The 18,796-nt window shown below is 39.2% G+C and overlaps 1 protein-coding gene across 1 annotated transcript in view; it reads left to right on the top strand.

Moving 5' to 3' along the window:
• Window positions 1-18,796, top strand: part of LOC115241178 (mucin-12-like) — a 166,020-nt gene that overhangs the window by 116,780 nt on the left and 30,444 nt on the right. Inside the window, exons 4-5 of the mRNA XM_029816804.1 lie at window positions 3,365-3,465; window positions 16,439-18,402. Coding sequence (XP_029672664.1) covers window positions 3,365-3,465; window positions 16,439-18,402 — 2,065 coding nt within the window. The remainder of the gene's footprint in view (window positions 1-3,364; window positions 3,466-16,438; window positions 18,403-18,796) is intronic.

Genomic DNA, 18,796 nt, shown 5'->3' with positions numbered 1-18,796 from the left:
TTCCTACTCCCGGGGAGCAGCCAATAAATACCGGGGACAAGGCGGCTACAAATCTCAAGATAAACAGGAGCCCGTATTTTTCTACCCCCTTGACTTCCGCCGCGTTTCTCCGCGCTCCTCCGCGCTTTCTCCGAGCTCGTGGAAAAGGGCGCGCTCTGCCCTTTTTACATTCCACGTATGAATTATTAGGTGGCCGGACCTAAGGGGTGGACACCGCGGTATTTAATTTTCACTCCCCATTAAAACAGGACGAATTTTTCCCTAATCGCATCCCTGACGATGAAAGTGCGGTCGGCAGTTTGTCACCGACCCTTCGTTCTATTATCAATGTATTACCGCGCCTTACCCCTCTCTACCTCTTTTTCTCTGTAAGCCGTATATTAATTTAAAGTTCGGCTTTTCGACGTGATTGCATCAAGAACACATATTCGGATACGCGTATTAACGAGATGAGAAATCTTCTATGTTACCGAGACGGGTAGAGATCAGCGCGGGCGATGCCAATTAAGGAGGAGGTTGCGAGCACTGAAATAGAACTAAAGTCGGGCGGCTGCCTATGATGTATGTGGTGGAAAATATTGGAGGCAATCTGTCACGCCATCGACGTTCCATAGGCGTCTGTTTCTCTCCTTCTCCGATCCCCTTCGCTCCTTTTCCTTGGTTCAGAATATCGTGCTAGGAATTTGAATAATCTTGTTCATTCATCATCATAGAAAAAAATAAGAAAGAAAAATAGATATATAATTGTTAATTTTATAATTTTTATTAATTTTTTTAGTATAACCGTTGTGTTGTTTAGTACTTTAATAAATACTTACAATTATTATTTATTATAAATGAAATAAAATGTATATTTATCATCCATTTTTAATAAAAAATTGTTTTAATCAATCTATTTAAAATCTGAAAATGCATTAACGTATCCATTAATTTATTCTAATAATATATCATACTTTTTTCTGCTTTTATCTGCCGTACTCATAAAAGATTTAAACAAATATCGTATATACGAGTGTAATCAATAAACAAGATCCCTTTAATTCCCTCTAAAGACGCAACTGGCATCTTCTCTCTTCTTTCAATACACGAACGGGTATCCTTCTCATCTCACGCAGTCTTTTTCCTTCTTGAACGAACTCCTTCTGGGTATACGGTTGATTAAACGCGCAACTATGTAATGCAACGCAAATATACTGGCCTCGAGCTCGTTTTCCTTTTTGGCGTTCCTCATCCCCGAAGACAGACTGGAGTCGTTCCGCTCTCGATTCCACCTTTCGACTCTCTTTGAATTCCAACCCCGGTCACTTGACGGAAATATTTATCGAGGGTCTCCGGCGAGGCCCCCTCGTTGCCCTACTCCTTCGGGCTAGACAGGACGACGACAAGGCGAGACGCGGTTCCTCGTAGTTCACCCCGATATCTTTCGTCGGCGCGTCCCCTTCGTCCCTTTTCTCCATGACTATCGTGTTCGCTCTCGTTCGCGAGTTCTTTGATCCATTTTACGGAGTTCGTTCGGTACGGATTATTTGCTCTCTTAATTACATTTCGATTTTACCTCGTCTCATCTCTTTAACGCTCTCTCGTCGTTGAATAACTGATCAGTCAGTTCTGTTCGTATTTCAAGCGCATTGACACTATTAAGCTATACAGAAAATATATTCCATATCATTATATATTGCATAACTTTATACAAATCGCAAGTCGTAATAAAAATGACAACTGTTTAAATCAAAAATAAATATAATATTATTTCCCGAATTAAATTTCAAAACTATAAATAAATAAAATTCTGCATTCAATCTGTATGACATTGATATGTTTTTTAGATTTATATGCAGAGATACATTATATTATATTAATTAAGATATATTAATTTTTATGCACGCGGATTTCGAAATTTTGACAAGATTGCGACACTTTTAAATTCTTTAGTTTTTTTTTTTATCCTTTCCCGGTCTACGATGGCGGAGAGTGAGAGCATCAGGACTTGATTTACATTTCTTTCTCTCGTCGGCATAAAAATTCCGCGGCGATAACTTTCTTTGTTCCACCCTCTGTGGTCGCAGGAACGACCGACCCCTGTGGCTCAAGAGCCGCGGGGGTGCCGTCGTAACTTCGTCTAGTTTCTCGTGCATATTACATTTTTCCTTAATTAAAGGCAATACACCTTTCGGTGGTAAAACCTTCTATCGTCAGCTGTGATCGAAAAACTGTCGATTGAAATTTGCAACATTGGCAAAATAACATTTTGCTTAATAAACAGATGAACATTAATTATTGAATAGTAACATATTACTACACAGAGTATTATGCTACTTATATCCAGAATAAAATTTATTACAGTAAAAATACACAATCAATTATTCTATACTTTAAAATTGTTTTGTTAATATTTAAAAAAAAATTATAAATTATAAAAAGATTTTAATGTAAAAAAATATCTTTGCTTTAATATCTTATTATATAAATTTCTTGAAATCACTTATACATAATGCAATATAAAATGGAATAAAAAAAGTAATTAAGATAATGTATATTAAAATATATGCATTAGTAAAATAATGATATTAACAGCTGCTTAAACAACAATTTTTTCTTAAATATATCTTAAAAATTAAAAACAAATTATATACCCTATTTATAAAACATATCCATTAAAATTCAAACGCAAACAAATAATGAGAACAATGAATTTGTTAGACTCTTCTATTTTTCTATACAGCGATCACATAAAAAGCTCAAAAATAGATATAAAATCCCAATAATCTGAACAGCTTGATCGCTTTTTAAGTCAGATGATAATTAGCATTATATTTTTCTAAAAGTTTTCGCGCAATCATGCTCGAGAATTGCTTCAAAAGCGTCCAGAAACGATCGAGCGAGCCGTAACCGTGCGACGTTTCGCAACTTTATACGTTCCTGATAATCTCTCGGAGAGCTCCCGGACGGTTATTCGCGGTGGTCGTGTGGATTTATGAAATGGCAATAAAATTTATATGACTCGGTGGATCGTTAGGGGTGCGGGCCCGCGCTCGTTCAGATTGATGTCGGTTGTGCCGCGAGTCTGGTCCACTTGCCTGAGGCTACGTTTATTTCTCTCTGCGATCGTCGTAGAGCGGTCCATGCTCGTTATTAATCTCTTGGAAATCGCGACAGTCATTTTAATCATTGTGTAAAACAAAAAAACAGATTCTATTTAATATATCGTCGCGTATCACTTTTAAAAATTTTGTACATTTTAATCATTCTCGTTAATATACTATCTTTGAAATTCAATTCTTCGATTATCACATAAATATTTCATAAAATTTATATTAAATCTATAAATTTAATACAAGTGCTAATTAATTATATATTGTTGCAGGTGGACGATCGAGTCAGGTCTCCGGGAACATCACGATGCCTGACCGCTACTACCATGTCGCTCTCCATCTCGCCTTCTAGCCCCGAAGAACCTGTTACGCTGTAAGTAATATATATACATAAATTTTTCTGGAGCTATTCCTTTGAAGTATTTAAGCTTGCCGATATTGTTATCAAAATGAACGGTATATATGAAATTTTCACACAATTTTTATCTTATCCAAAATAGTTCTGTTTCTTTTCCTCTCTGAAGATGATAAATTAAGACCAAAAAAATGTACGGTGAAGTAATACATTTATGATATAATAATAAAATTAAAAGTCTCTTAAAGTAAAATGTTCATTAAGTCTTACTGAAACACCTTGTGAAACAATGTCTAATAACTTTTTCAATGAAGATACTAACTTATAATTTTCATCGAACAGATGAAACAGATTAAACCCAAATGTGAATTTTTTATTTAACTAAAATAAAATTATATAATAATCATTAATATAATTTAGAAGAAATACTATACATAATAACTAACAGAAATTTTAAGATATAAAACCGTCTTTTATTTGAAACTAAACATTATATTATATCTGCATTATCATATGCGTATATGTAACGTGAATTATTTCACAAAAGCCTCTGAAAGAAATATTGAAATCAACATATACCGGAAAGGAATTAAATATGATCCACTATACACTTAATGGAGAAAACAGTGGGAATGATTAACACTACTCTATATTTTATGTAGGAAAATTAAAAGTCTCTTTCTCTCTTTCTTTCTCGCGGAGAACGCCGGGGAGACTACGATCTTTGTAGTTTCCTTTCTGCGGTCCAAAAAGCCACTCAAATAAATTAGTAGTCGCCACTGCCGCGTATTGCAAGCAATATACAGCAATGGTGTTCTCGTGTAGTTCTACACCGGGCGTTTTCTCCGTTATTGTCGGCTCGGTTTCGCAGAGTATCGCGTAGCGAGCTACGTAGGAAGACGAAGAGGGGGAAGGAAGGAGAGGCGATATTTATGCCAGTTTTTTATTGCGCTTTAGCCTGAGAGAGCAGAATGGAAACAATATGTCACCCGGTAGGGAACAAGACGGGGATGGGTTGAGGGGGGTGGGGGGAGGGGGGTTGAAGAAGGGAGCTGCGTGAACTTCTTGTAGGTGGCCCGACCGGTGTGGTACCTAACGTTAATACTAACGCCTCCGCCGTGCCAGCGCCCTCCGGCCGACGTCATGATTTTAAATGAACAATCCCCGTTTCTCCCTTTCAGCCCGAAAACACGGGCGAGATTGCCGCCGTGCGTTTCGTGATACCGCCTACTAAACGATTTTTGAATTTGTTCGCATTGTACTTTTATTTCCATCTAGAATTATTTAGTAAAAGATCGATTGGTGTGGAATACATGAGAGAGAGAGAGATAGAGAGTGAATATTTTTTCATGAATATAGCTCTTCATGTGTACATATTTGTGAATTCTGTGCAGGATTATCTCTCTCATTCGCACAACGCGAAGAGCTCTGAAGCTGATGTAAAAGTTAAAAAAGTAAACAATATATATAAAAACATCGTATATTAACCAGAGTTTGTTGATTGCTTTTTTGCATACAAATAATTTAAAAATCTTTTTTGACGCAAGATGATTAGATCAACTTTCCACTGAAGTAATTTCATCGCAATTTACATAAAAATATTAAATATGTTTTCACTGAAAAAGCGTGGATAATCGGTAATGGAGAAAGTAGATAAACTTGTGCGTGTACTCTTTGAATAAATATAGTCCTATATAAATATAAATCCGGCAATATCGCGGCAAGCTTAAAATATTCGAGATCGGACGATTTCCGGCAGTTCTGCTTATCGCTCGGAAGTATACGCGAGAAAAAAAGAAAAAAAAAGAAACGAGAAAAAAGGGGAAGGACTCGTTATTCGGAGTCTCAAGAGTCATCGGATAAGTGCATATCGATTTCTCCCTATTGGCGAGGGTTGGTAAGATCGAGGCGAATGGGAAAAAAGAAGGCGGTAAAAAGGGCAAAGGCTATAAGTAACGGACCGTCTGGTGGAAAGCGCTCGAGGGCGAACAGTGATTTAGAGAAATTAAAACTTTAATTCATGTTCGGGTTCATGGGGGGTTGTGTCCTCTACCCCCTACCACCTTTCCCTCTCTGCCCAACCGCTATTCCACCCTGTGGCATTCTGTGCCCCCGTCGATCGACCGAAATACCGCTCCGCGTAAATTGGCAAGCACAACTAGTGCTGGTTTTGCTTTGCAATTCTCGAGGTCTTCTCGTATTTTCGCGTGCAAATACTAATCCTCTATTGCATAAGTTTAAATGCTTTAAAGTAATACATTTACTAATAAATGCATATGTATGAGACAGTTTATTTAAATAATTTTCTAAAATATTATTATATAATAATTTATTAATTAAATAATTTCTCGATTAAAATAATAAAAACATTACAGGATGACATATTTATAACGCAATTAATAATTTAATAAATGTAATGAAATGTTTCAACATTGCAGCTGCTTCTTTATCATCGAAAAATCTAATAATGGATGATTTATAAGAAGAGGGCGAACGAACAAATGTTTCGAGGTCGGTCATCCGTGTCTACTAGGCACAATTATTGTCATCTTGATTTAAGTCGCACATGCATTTTAAAGCACAATGCAAGCTAGCTCAGTGTGACCGGCAGTTACAGGAGACGAATAAAAATTCAATATTGCTGGATAAAGAAGCACTATGTATGCTCTATTATTGATCTAATATTCTCCCTTATCTAAATTTCTCCCTTATATATATAAAAGGTTTCTCTCAATCGATATAAATGATGTATAAATATCATAAATATTTGTTCAAAACTATGTAAATATGCTTATTGCTAATTTTATGGCAATAATATAGCTCAAGAAAGTTAATTATCATAATAATAATAATATATAATTAATATATATCAAAAATTAAAAATATAAAAATTGACGATTTAATTAAATTTCCACCAATAAAAAATAATTCCAAATTTATTGAAAAAAATTGCGCTGTTTTTGCAATATGTCTCTGCATATTAATTTGTGTAGTAATAATGTTACTCAATCGTAGAGAGAGAATTCTAAAAAAAAATAATGACTCGCAAGACAGAAGCGTCGCGATAAATCTGCATTTCGGAAGACGTCCTTACAAACTTTTACGAGCCATATAGGATACAGAATATGAGGAAAGGACGTACCCCCTTTATCTTCCCTTCCCCTGGTCTGCTGTCTTTCTCATAATTTCTTTCCTCGTTCATCCTTCGCCTTTCGCGTTCTTCTTTCATCTCTCCGTCTCTGGATATCGCGCTCCGGCTTTTAGGGGGCAACCTCCGCCTCCAATAAATTCCCATCACCAGCTTCCAGGTACGCCTTCGTAGTAAATAAATCATATCGTAAGTGAATCCGAATTGAATACAATGAATAAATATGGCTTTCGTATAATAAAAGGTAACCAGGTATCTGAGTATCTAATAGGAATCACAATAACTAATTTTTCTCTAATCCAAGGGAAAATTTCATTTTGATATCTCAATTTAAAAATATTCCACGACATTTTGTATGTATATTTTTTTATATTTTATTGATGCCTCTTTAAAAAAAAAAATCAAGCTCTTTGCGTCTATATTGAATATATTATTTTTCTTTATTGTACAAAGCGAATATGGGCGATTTACGCTTGTTCGCGACGCAGTTTCGCCCGCATGTATGCGTGAATGCGAGTCAAGGAGCAACCAGTCGGTGGAAATGCATAAATACATGAGTCGCGGGGCAACAAGCGAGAGAGGGAGACAAGCTTGGCCCGCATATGTAGCGAGCGACTCGTAATAACGTGTGGATAGCCATTCTCTCGTCATGAGAGAGAAAATACGGTCTTTCAAAAGCCTGTACTTTCCCCTCGAAAACGCGGATGTGGTTTCGCTCGTTGCTAGGGAGGACATATAAGTAATGACAATCTTATTCCATGATTTCCTGTCACTAACTTTTTTCCACAACAATTCTCTTGTTATCCGTTGTTATTTTTAAAAATACCTTATATATATTATTATATACATTATTATTAAATTTATTATTAATTTTGTGCGCAAAAGTTTTTAAAAAACTGCAATTTAATTTACGTAGATATTTGGTGAATAGAAAGATTACGACATAGAAATGGCGCTATATATTTACAATTGTCGAGATAGATAGAAAGACATTGTGTAAAATAAAGATCAAAATAAAAATTATATTCTCAGATTCAAAGTATTAATCTTTAATTATTTTTGAATTAATTCAAGTAATTAATCAGAAACATAATAAAATTTTGTTTGTAGACAATCGATTGATTAATAAATTTTTTATAATTCCGTGGATCAGTTGTCTCTCTGATCTACGATCCTTTTATTAATTTATTACATAATACAAGATTTTCTCACTAATCCTTAGTCTAACACAATTGACGTCAGCTTTGTCGAAGAATAACGATTAGATTTTCGTGATCGTGACTCTCGAGATTCTCTTCTAATCTTTCAGCAATCGGCTGAATTAAAAGTCGAAGGGAACGCAATCAAACGATGACTGTGCCGCAACGAGCGCAGGAAGTAAATATAAAGGGAAGGGATGACTCTGCAGGCATTAGAGAGGCGAGATTCGCATTCCCGCATTACTGTCACGCGAGTAATTACGCACCGTCGAAAGCAACGGTGCGATGGTTAGAGATGGGGGCGAGGAGTGGGTGGTGATGGTGGATGTAAGGGACGGTGGGACGGGAGGAGCAGAAGGAGCTAGAAGGGTTGCTGCTGTCGCTGCGCTGCTGGCTCGGCGTCTCCCGCGTTGCGCGATTCGCAGCCAACGGGAGAAACCAGAGCTAATAAAAGCCCACAATTACCTCCGGTTCGAGCCATTTGTCTTGACGGGCGTCTCATGCCCGATATAATTCACCGTGGCAACAACACATTGTTGCCTAATGAGGTGTAAAACATTCCGAGATATCTGGCTGTCTCGGGCTGCGAAGGCGGTTTCCGTAGACCAGGCCGATTCACGATATCGCGGTCCTTTTCCTCACTCTCTTACACAGACCGATTCTTCTTTATCGTCAAGAGCGAGAGACCTCGTGGAATTTCGACGAATTGCTCGCGCATCAGCCTGTCCCTGGAAAAGTTACAGTGAGAAGTAATTCACTTTTGTGATTTTTAGAGGCAGACAAAAAAATTGATCGAGGGACAAGCCGTTTATAAATTTTAGAGGAATCTATAAAAAAAATTCCCTGGAATCCGATAACTGGTGGAATTTTTTTAGAAAAACTTTGTTTCTTTTAGAATATTCTCTTGCGCGTGATGTTCTTTCAGGTAAAAAGTTTTCGATGAAATTGAAATTAATCTTATAAAAACCCGTCGCGCGTGTGTCGCAACTTTTTCATTTTTAAGATCAGATAAATGAGCACTCTAATATTATAACTAGATTAAATATGTGTTTTTAAAGATATTTGCTTAAATATTGAACGAGATTTAATTTTATCATCGAAGATTAATTTATTAAAACTCTATAATTTTACTGTAAAATGTGTCATTTTTTTTAGTTCAATTTTTAAATTAAAGTAATATTTTATAAATTGAGAAATTTTATATAATAAAGAAAGAGTACGATAAACGTATATTTTTATCATATATAAGTAACTCGCAAACAAGCTCAATTGTCACAAGTCTCTCATCGTCAGATTAATTCCTGCCATTCGGTTTCGCAAGTTACATCAAGATCCACCGATTTGGAGCGTGCTCTGCGTTTTTGCTCCTTTTCATCCCGAAAAGTTTGTAGCTCCCTTTCCCCTCTCCCTAACACAAATCATACAGTTTGCCGGACAATGTTTGTTCGTTGCGGCGCGTATCCTTTCAAGGTTTTTTTTCCGGCGCGGTATGGAAGAAACGTGCTCCGTCAATTCGATTTAGCCGGATGTACTACGTGCTTTTTTCACTCATTCTCACCCTGTCTGTCTCAAACAGCTCGTTCGCTTCTCTTTGTCTTTATTTCGCCGGTGCGGCAGTGATTTGCTACGATAAAGCCGCATCGACAGGCGACGCACGTGTATCGCGTGTCGAAGGACACCCTCCTCCTTTTCCAGCACGGGCTCTTTCCTCTCCCGAGCCTCACCCTTCGCGCTCAAGGCCGGTCGGAGGAGCTTATGATATATTTGTAATCATGTTACCCGCGATACGTGCCCTTCCGTTACAACTGCCTCTCGTAACAAACGGCCGTGAACCTTTTTTTTTCACTTTATGGCCGTGTACGTACTCGCGCATTCCCCGACAACTTTTCGGGAAATAGCACTTTTCGCATGTGTACATTTTATATGCGATTTAAAATGTTTGAGATCGCAGATTCTTGCATATGCACGACAATCTAAATTTACATGTTATTAATAATCGAGAGAAATCAATTTTTTATTACATTATATAAGAATCTCATAATGTAAGACTTCTCAAATTTTGTTGAAAGAGATCAAACTTAAAAATATTTTAAATTTTACAAATTTATTTTAATCTTTAAATATACTGTATTGTAATTATTAAATTTGATATGTCGTGACGTTACAATTCTTGTCATTCCTTTAATCATTATATAATTTTAGCGATATGTTGAATACGTTTATAGGGATAATATTCATTGGCATACATTGCTATAATATAATGTCGCGAGGCGATCCACAGTGAAAGGACTCTCGAGTTTTAAGGGCCGTCATCAGCGCGAGGCTCGAGAAATTGCATCGTAATCCAAGAACGGCGCGAGGCGGACCGCTTTTCGGAGAGGTAATTCCAGCTACCCATAACAATCTGGTGGCGGCGGAAGCATATTATTATAGCCATAGCCCTGCGGACAGTTTATTCCAGGTTCGTTTCCAGATTTACTGCTCTCCTCATTTCGTTCAGGAAAAATTCGCGATTCGTCGGCCCTAAAATCGGATTGTCTGAAATCGTATGAGATATCGCGCTCGTGCAAATTTTCCATTAACATTTTGTAGGAAAATTTTAAAACATAATCTGTAATACATACTTACGGAGATGTAATATTTTTATATGGAGATGTCTTTAAACTTTACGATTTTACATATTTAAATATGTGTATAAAGATTGTAATTGTAAATGGGGTAAAGTAAAAATCGTATTATAATTTTCTTGCTATAAATATGCGTTCATTTTTTTCATGTCTTAAATAAAAGAGATGGCAATAGATGAACAATTTTTCCTTATCTATCGTATTATAACGATATATTATAAAATAAAGTGTTATTGCTGCTTTAATCGCGTATTATAAAGTTACACAAAAAGTAATTAGTTACATAAAAAATTGTCAAAAGATAATGGTTTTTTATAATAAAATTTTAGATATGTATTAAATATATCAGCAGATCCCTAAACTAACATGAATAACGTTGTTGCATGCGTAAGAAGTGTATATACGTATATACTAGTACTTGTCACTATGACGTTATCGATCCGATGGCATGGTCGGACGTCGGTTGGTCCGAGCACAGTCGCTTCTTACCCCTCTCACTCCTTTATCCCTTTCTGTATATATCCCGTCTTTGCCGCCTCCTCGATGCAACCCTTTAAGGTCGCTTTTCCAGCGAATATCAGCATTAAACCCCTGGGAGACGTGACGTCCTTTTCAATTTATCTGTCGTTCGAGATGAGGATATCCGAGAATGCAAAGTACGATTTTAAAGTTCGCAAACTCCATCGTACTTCCCCGATTTCGCATATGATGGAAGATCCCTGCGTGTTTGCTACTAGATACGCAATATAAGAATCATTCATCCAAATACTAGATCTGAAAATTATTTGAATTTGTCGCGTGTTAGACGCGTGTATATTTGTGGTCACTCTACGATCTCTTTCTAAAGACATTAAACTCGAGAAGGCGCAATTTGTAAACGGGAAGATGTAAGGACTGGTTTTGCAACAGCGCAGTCGCCGGCTTTCGTAACTGCGAAAATTTGCGGCCTCCCACCGCCAGCGGTCTCACTATAAATCAGTTGAAATTTGTTATGCGCGGCACGCAGATGGTTTTGTTATATGAAAATATGTGCCGCGCGGGGATGGCGTGTAAGTATCCCTCGGTAAAACACATCCCTTATATCCCGCGCGTACCCTCGGCCCAGGTCGCCTCGCCCCGCTTCTTACGCCACCCCCCCAGACAGGCCCGAGGCGTCATGCTGTTCTGCGCTCTCTTTAATTACACCCCGAAAACGGGACGCGTGACGTATTGCCATGTGGCGAAAGGGACAAAAAAACGACCTCCACTTCGGGCTAGAATCGCCTCGCGATCTGTAGCTAGGTCGTTAATCAACGCCGCGGCGATACTTAATGTTTCAAGAATACATTTCGCGCATACGAATAAGAATTATCGAGAAATCTCAATTTTCTTTTTCTAATTCTCCCTGTATTGTAAAATTTATAATATAGCAATTTTCATAAAAATGTTGTAAGCTTTGTATGTTTATAGATTAAACATTTTTTATACAGTCTTATATATGCTTTGATGAAAAATTTATTTTTATCGAGATTTGCGAAGCTAATAATTTTCTTAAAACTGATTTACCAGCTTAAAATTTGCTGATCTGCTGAAATTTTAGAAAACGTAAGGTGAAGGATTTATTGGAAAGAAGTAAAGTTCGGCGATGGAGGAGCCACTTAAAGCGTTGGCCCGGTCAGTGCTAAATATTTGATCAGAATTCGATTGGTTTAAGACGTCAGCCGGTAAGCGAGGGTATACTCATGGGACGGACGAAAAAAACAGGAAGAAGGAGAAAGCTCAACGAATGGACGGACAGTTAGTAGCTAGACGACGGAGTATTCCCTCGAGTCGAACGGCAAAATGATGTCAAACGGACAGCTCAGCTGTCTTGGTCACAGCATTCTCTTTTTACTAGTATATCTACAATTCGCTTTAAAATTTTTCTCTCTCTCTCTCTTTTTTTATCTCTGTTTCTCTTTCGCGCCCTCTTTTTTTTTGCGCGCTCGATGACAGCTATAGAAAGCAAATAACGATGGCATCTTGAAGCAGTACAGAAATAAAGCCAATTCCGGGATTGTTAGTTTTAAACGAGATTCGTAGAAATGACATAACTTGAAAGGAACATTGTTGTTTGTCATTTATGAAAAGCTTTTTTTTCCAATAAAATATACGCCAATACATTATCGTTATTTCATTTAATTATAAATTGACAAATTATAAATTAACGGACAAAATAACAGAACGATAATCGTTTCAATTCTAAAAAAACGCTTCAATATAATTGCTGTTAATATAATATTTTAATATAAATTGATACAACTAATAAGTTACGAAATTTTTATTAATTGTGACAATTAAGCATTTGTTCTTGTTTTCTTAACGCGAGTCGCTAAAGGCAGAGAACAAGGGAGGCACAAAGGTCGAATCGCACAAAATTCATGCGAATCTACGTAGTGCCAAGTGGGGTGCATTAGCCAAGTTCCCCATTATCCACGCGTGAGAGACCCCTAAATTATCCGGCGCTCGCCTAGCGCCGATCTTGCCCACCCTCGCTCGTCGGCGAGAAAAAGATGTATGACCGTCTTTTTTCGAGAACACCCTCGACAGGCTCCGGGATGAAGTTACCAATGCGTGATTTTTGCAATTGCAAGAAATTCGCTACATATCAAAACGTTGACGAGAAGATCATTTAAATCATTATAATTTTTTTCAGATCTTATTTATCTTTGATGACTTTTGTTTTATCTTTATGTACTTTATTCTTCTAATTAATAATTTAGAGGTCTTATACATGCGTGAATTAGGAAATTGGCTATTTACATTTTTAATTACATTTTAATCTAATATTGTTGGCGGACACTAACATTTTCTGGTCAAAGATAATATTAATATTTTGAGAGCCAATTTAAAACAAAACCGATGAAATTCACCTTCAATATGACCGGAATTATAATTTATTATCTAATTGTAAAAAGAATACTAGAATTCATAAAGGATGCTGAAGACAGAGAGGGAAGAAGGGTCAGAGAGAAAAGAAAGATAAAGGAACTGAAAGTAAAAAAGAGAGAGAAAGAAGGAGAAAGGATTTGCATGTATGTACACATGAATGGAGGAAGTAAGATAAAAGAGCGAGAGGATAAGACGAAGGCAGAAGGAGAGTCACAACGAGAAAGAGAGAGCGAGAGACGGAAGAACCGTCAGGAAGATAGAGAACGCAAGTTTGGGCTATCTCTCCGAGCACAGTTCCAAGGAGCTTCCTTTAGACTTTAGTGACGTGACGTCGCCTTAATACTCTAATCCCTGCAATGGAAGCACCATCGTCCGCCTCGCGTCGTCGTGTTCTGTCTAACCATCCTCTTACCCATACCACACCATACCATGCTCGGCACATGTTAATTAATTGGCAAATACAGATTCTCAGATGTTCAAATCTTTCGCGTCTATTGCAAAAACTTAATAAATATTTGTCAAATATTGACATTTAAAATGTACAAAAATTTCTTAAAGATTTAGTATAAAAAAGTATAATAATTAAAATAAAATAATTATATTTATTGCTCAATTTTTTTTATGTTTATGCTAGAAATTTTTTTATCACTCGATATATTACAAAATAACAATTTTTTGTAAATGAAAAAATTCTGTATTATTTGACAATTTATGACATACTGATATAAATGATTAAAATCTATTCAATGTCTCTCGTGATATCAGAAACGTTTATAGGCGTCTCTGATGGAGACTTCGACAGTATCGACAATGTTTCTTCTTTGCGAGAATTTAAAGTCAACCTTTACATAATACATCTGCGTGGCTATTCACCCATACTAGGACTATACGCTTGCTTTCTAATTATTCCCCACAGACCGTAAGGGATGACACGTAATTGGAGGGTGGACCAGGACGCATCGATCCCCAACACGAAGGGATTCTAGCTCTTTCTTGCGTCGTATCTCCCCCTCCTCCCCCTTTTCTCTCTGCCCATTTCGTCCTTACGCAGTTCCTCCGTCGAAGGCCAGTTTCAAGAGCATTGATTCGCAAAGAAAAGTGATAATGTCTTAAGCCGTTGGTGCGATTTAACTTCCGATTTTGGACGAGGGCACTCCCGCCGTCCTCCCTCCGCAGTCTCTAGCAAGAGTTCGTCGCTCTAAACTCCCGACTACGTGGTCTGAGGAGGGTTTAAGGTTTAAGGGAAGCTCATTCCTTGGGATCCTAGGGAGCTCCGCTAAGCGCTGACGCTGATCCCGCTCTTCTTCTGACTCCGCCACCTCCAGGAGCTCGGGTTTATCTAATTCCAGTTGTAGGTTCCTCCTATCGCTGTAAACCTTACGAGCGTACCAAAGGGCAAGCATCGTGCAGTTAAAGGCCTAAAGTCTTACAAGTCATCTGAAAGACGGATAACTTATTAATTTGAAATAATGTGTAGACGTTAAGATTATAAATAATTTGGAAATTTTGAAATATCTGAATATTTTATCAAATATATCAGGTTCACGCAAAATTTGGTTATGACTAGGTGAGGCAAATAAGCGATATTAATGAATATTATTATTAACTGTGAAATTAACTGTGTTCTCTCTTATGATAGTCTTATATAATTTTTAAAAAATAAAAATAACTATAAATATAATAAGATTAATTTTTAATATATAAATGAATATCATGAATATTGTGTAATGGATATAAACACGTGCAATCCATTTATGTTTGCGGGATTATGTACACAGTAATTAATCATAAATCCGAATTTGCAATGACTTTCGGTTTGCCCAAATAGCCATCTTACATTTATCGCTAGTCTCAGAAATATTTACGAAGAGAAAATTACAAATTTACTATGAAGAAAGTTATTTCTGTTCAGACTGGCAAAGATTTGACTTTTCCTTTGAAAATCCAGCTACGCAAAGAACTCGCGAGTTGCAAAAGGGAGTAGACTGGCGAGGTCGCTGGCCGGGACCAATGTTGCTCGGATTCCTAAAGCAGCAAAGAGAGAACCAAGTAGCACGTACATACATATAGTAACGCGAGGCAGCCCGAAGGGAAGGTGGAGGGATAGTAGTATAGACGCGGGTGAATATAAGCGGGAGAGGTGTACGGAGAGCACGTACCTCAACACACTGAGAGAGAAAGAGAGATATAGGAGAGAGTCCTAGGTGTGTACCCAGGAATCGTGTCCCCTTCTACAATATCCGTGGCGGGGGGTCGAGGTGAGCGAAAGGGATGTGCAGAGGGGCTGGGAATCGTGCTCCAGCCAAGCTCAAGGGGGTGGACAGTGCGCAGAACCCGCCCCCACCTTTCGCGACGAAGCAGAAGCCGCCGGCTGCCCGCGCAAGTCTTCATCCCCTCCGTGCGCGACGGAAGATCGCCACCCCCGAACGAACTTAAACATAGCACAGTAGCTCGCGAGCACCCCGTCTGAAAGGGCCCATCGCGCACACCGACCCGGACTTGTTACCTACATATATATATATGTGTATACATATATATACATATATGTATATATAGATATCGGCGGTTTGTGTCGAGCACGCGTGTCCTCGCTGTGTGCATGCGCGCGTGCGTGTCACGCAGTGCCTGTCGGAACATCTCGAATCCGCCGCAAGGACGAAGCAAGATAGAGTGTGTGGCTTGCTAGAGAAAATAATACGAGAATCCAAGCGATCGTTCATCAGGACAAACAAAGAAAGAGAGAGAGAGAAAAGGGAAATATACGGACGCATCTCGGCACAGAATGACACTTCGGATTCGTGACGACGCACTCGACGATCCTCTGCGGATGTCAGGTGAATTCTCTTGAGAGACAGTCCCTTAGGCTTTGAATGCGCTGTTAAGTAGATGATGGAGGGAGAAAGAGAAGAGGCCTGTGGGGCAGGCGCTGAGGATCTACCGCAACGAAAGAGCGGCAAGGATCCTGAGCGAGATGGCCTCTCTCGTTAGATCGCGCCGGCCTCGAAATCGACGAATTCGATCTTGCACTCGTATACCGAACGCACCGCGTCCTTTGCGCCCGCATGGCAGAGCAGACTTGCTGATCCTCTGGAATTTTTGTGTTCCAGGGTGGAACTGACCAGCGTGCCGGGCGGACAGAATGCGATGGCTCATCTCAAAAAGCGGAAGCTGGAAGCAGAGTCGGTCACGCAGAATCCTAAACAGACGCAGCAGCCGTTGCAGCAGCAATTGTTGATCAACAAGAAGGGCCTGCAGACGAACACGCCGCAAGAGATGGAGCCGACTGACGCCGCCGTGAAGCGAAGGAGGAAAAGCGTTCGCGACGACGACGCGCGAAAGACGATCGACGTTGTTGATCCTAACAAAAACATACCGCTGCCTCAGAAGAAACGCGCGTTTGCATCGGGTAATTCAGGTAGTCCCGCTAGAAAATCCAGCAAGCACTGCGAGGAACCCGAAGATGACGAGACTTTAATAAGAGAAACAGAGGCCGCCTTGAAGAGTTTGTCAGGTAGCTGGCCTGGACCTAGAGGATCTCTGTATCAAAGAGGCAATTCGGACGAAGATAGATATGAGTCTAACTTCGAAAATCTCTTTGAAGAAAAGAAAGAAAATCCTAAATTATCGCCCTCATCAACATCTTCGAATACGAGCAACGACACTGGTTGTTCATTGAAGGACGTGATAACTTTTCGCGGACAGCAGGATCGATCTGGTAAAATGCAACAGCAAAATAGACAGGATTCGAAGCAACAACAACATCCGATTAAAACTAAAAAGGACTTGGATAATCTTCTCAAGATAGAGAACGAATGCGCGAATATTCAGTCTCAAGTCAGTAACGTCAATCAGAACGAACTGCCAAAAATCAGACCGGTTTCCGTTCGATCATTATCGAGCAAAGATAGAAATGACAGGAACATGGTGAGTACACACATTGACTCTCAGGGAAGACAATCAGATAAGTATTCCCGATACGATCCGCCAGATTTCAACGAGTTGGTCGATGATTCGTCCAACGAACTTGAAATCGACATGTCCGATCCAACAGCTGACAAAGACGAAAGCGATCGAGATAGATCGAACGATAGGGAACGAGATCGAACATGTAAAAATGGTCAATCACCACAGAGTATCGGTAGGCAGCAGCAGCAGCAGCAGCAACATCATCAACAGCATCAAGCGCTTTACTCGAATTATCAGAGACAGTATAATGAGACCAACATGAAAGTTTCACCCACGGGGACTTCGTCATCCTCGTCAACGCCAGCGAGTTCGCCATTCTCAGCAACATCCGCGTTCAGGCCACCCAATACGGACCATTCGAAAGTTCCATGTCGCGGCGCTTCATCAGTAGCCCCTTCGGCGATTCCGCCAATCGGTCCATATCCAGCTAGCGCTACGTTTGTGGGATATCCGACGCCTGGACCGACGATGCCGTCGCCGCAGCCCGTAGCCGGCATATCACCCACGTCGGAGGACAAACACCCGTCTACGGTGTCTCTGTTGCAGCTCAAGTCCTCGAAGGAAGAGACCCATCACGTGACGACTCACAACGTAGCCTCCAATTCTGTATCCCCCAGCAAGAGCCCTCCTGGCGGTCTACCTGCCGTTACCAGCCCCGATTCCTCGAAACAGTACACAATCCTGCAACCTGCGGGAGTGGGCTCCAGAGCGGCCAGTGCGATCCAGGATATCACGAGGGACGGAGTGGTCAGTGTCGCCGCCGTGAGCAGCTGCACCACGGCAAGCAACGGTGGTGTTAACAACGTCAACGCCGCAAACGTGAATGGCAACGGAGTTGGCAATAAGGCAACGACCAACGGCAATAATAGTGCCAATGATAGCGGCAATACCACGAATCCTGCCGGAAATCCTAATGCGAACAGCATCGCCAGCATAACCATTACGACGGCATCGACGACCACTACTACATCCAGCCCGACAGTTGCTGCCGATGTGCCCGCAGCGAGCGGCCAGCAGGACAATGTCATGAAAATGCCAGAGAGACCCGGCACCTTCGACAGTAGCAGGCCGGGAATGTCTATGTCTCCGTCCAGTCTCGGCAGAGGTGAGGATTTCGATGTCTTGTCTGTCGCGTTATAAAACGCGATATTGTATAGAAGCAACGTATATATATATTCAAATTCATATTAATATTGACACTGGATATTGTTGCGGGCAATTCATTTAGTCATTCACAGACAGAATCTTCCGACTTAGAAATCAAATTATATACATAAAAAGAACGCTAAATTTATGTAGATACTAATGTTGTTCTTGATATGATAGTTTCCAATTACAAAAAAATAAAATTTAGTATTGTTCTAAAAAATATTGATGTCCAATATGATTCTTATATATTATATCGATATATCAGTAATAGAATCGCAAAGAAAAAAATGTATACATTATATATATTTATATAAAATATAAAATATATATATACATATGTAATTTTTAAT

Source organism: Formica exsecta, unplaced genomic scaffold (genome assembly GCF_003651465.1).
Source record: "Formica exsecta isolate Colony F162 unplaced genomic scaffold, ASM365146v1 scaffold47, whole genome shotgun sequence".
NCBI lineage: Eukaryota > Metazoa > Arthropoda > Insecta > Hymenoptera > Formicidae > Formica > Formica exsecta.
The sequence above is the reverse complement of the archived record's forward strand: the minus strand, read 5'-3'. Positions and strand labels throughout refer to the sequence as shown.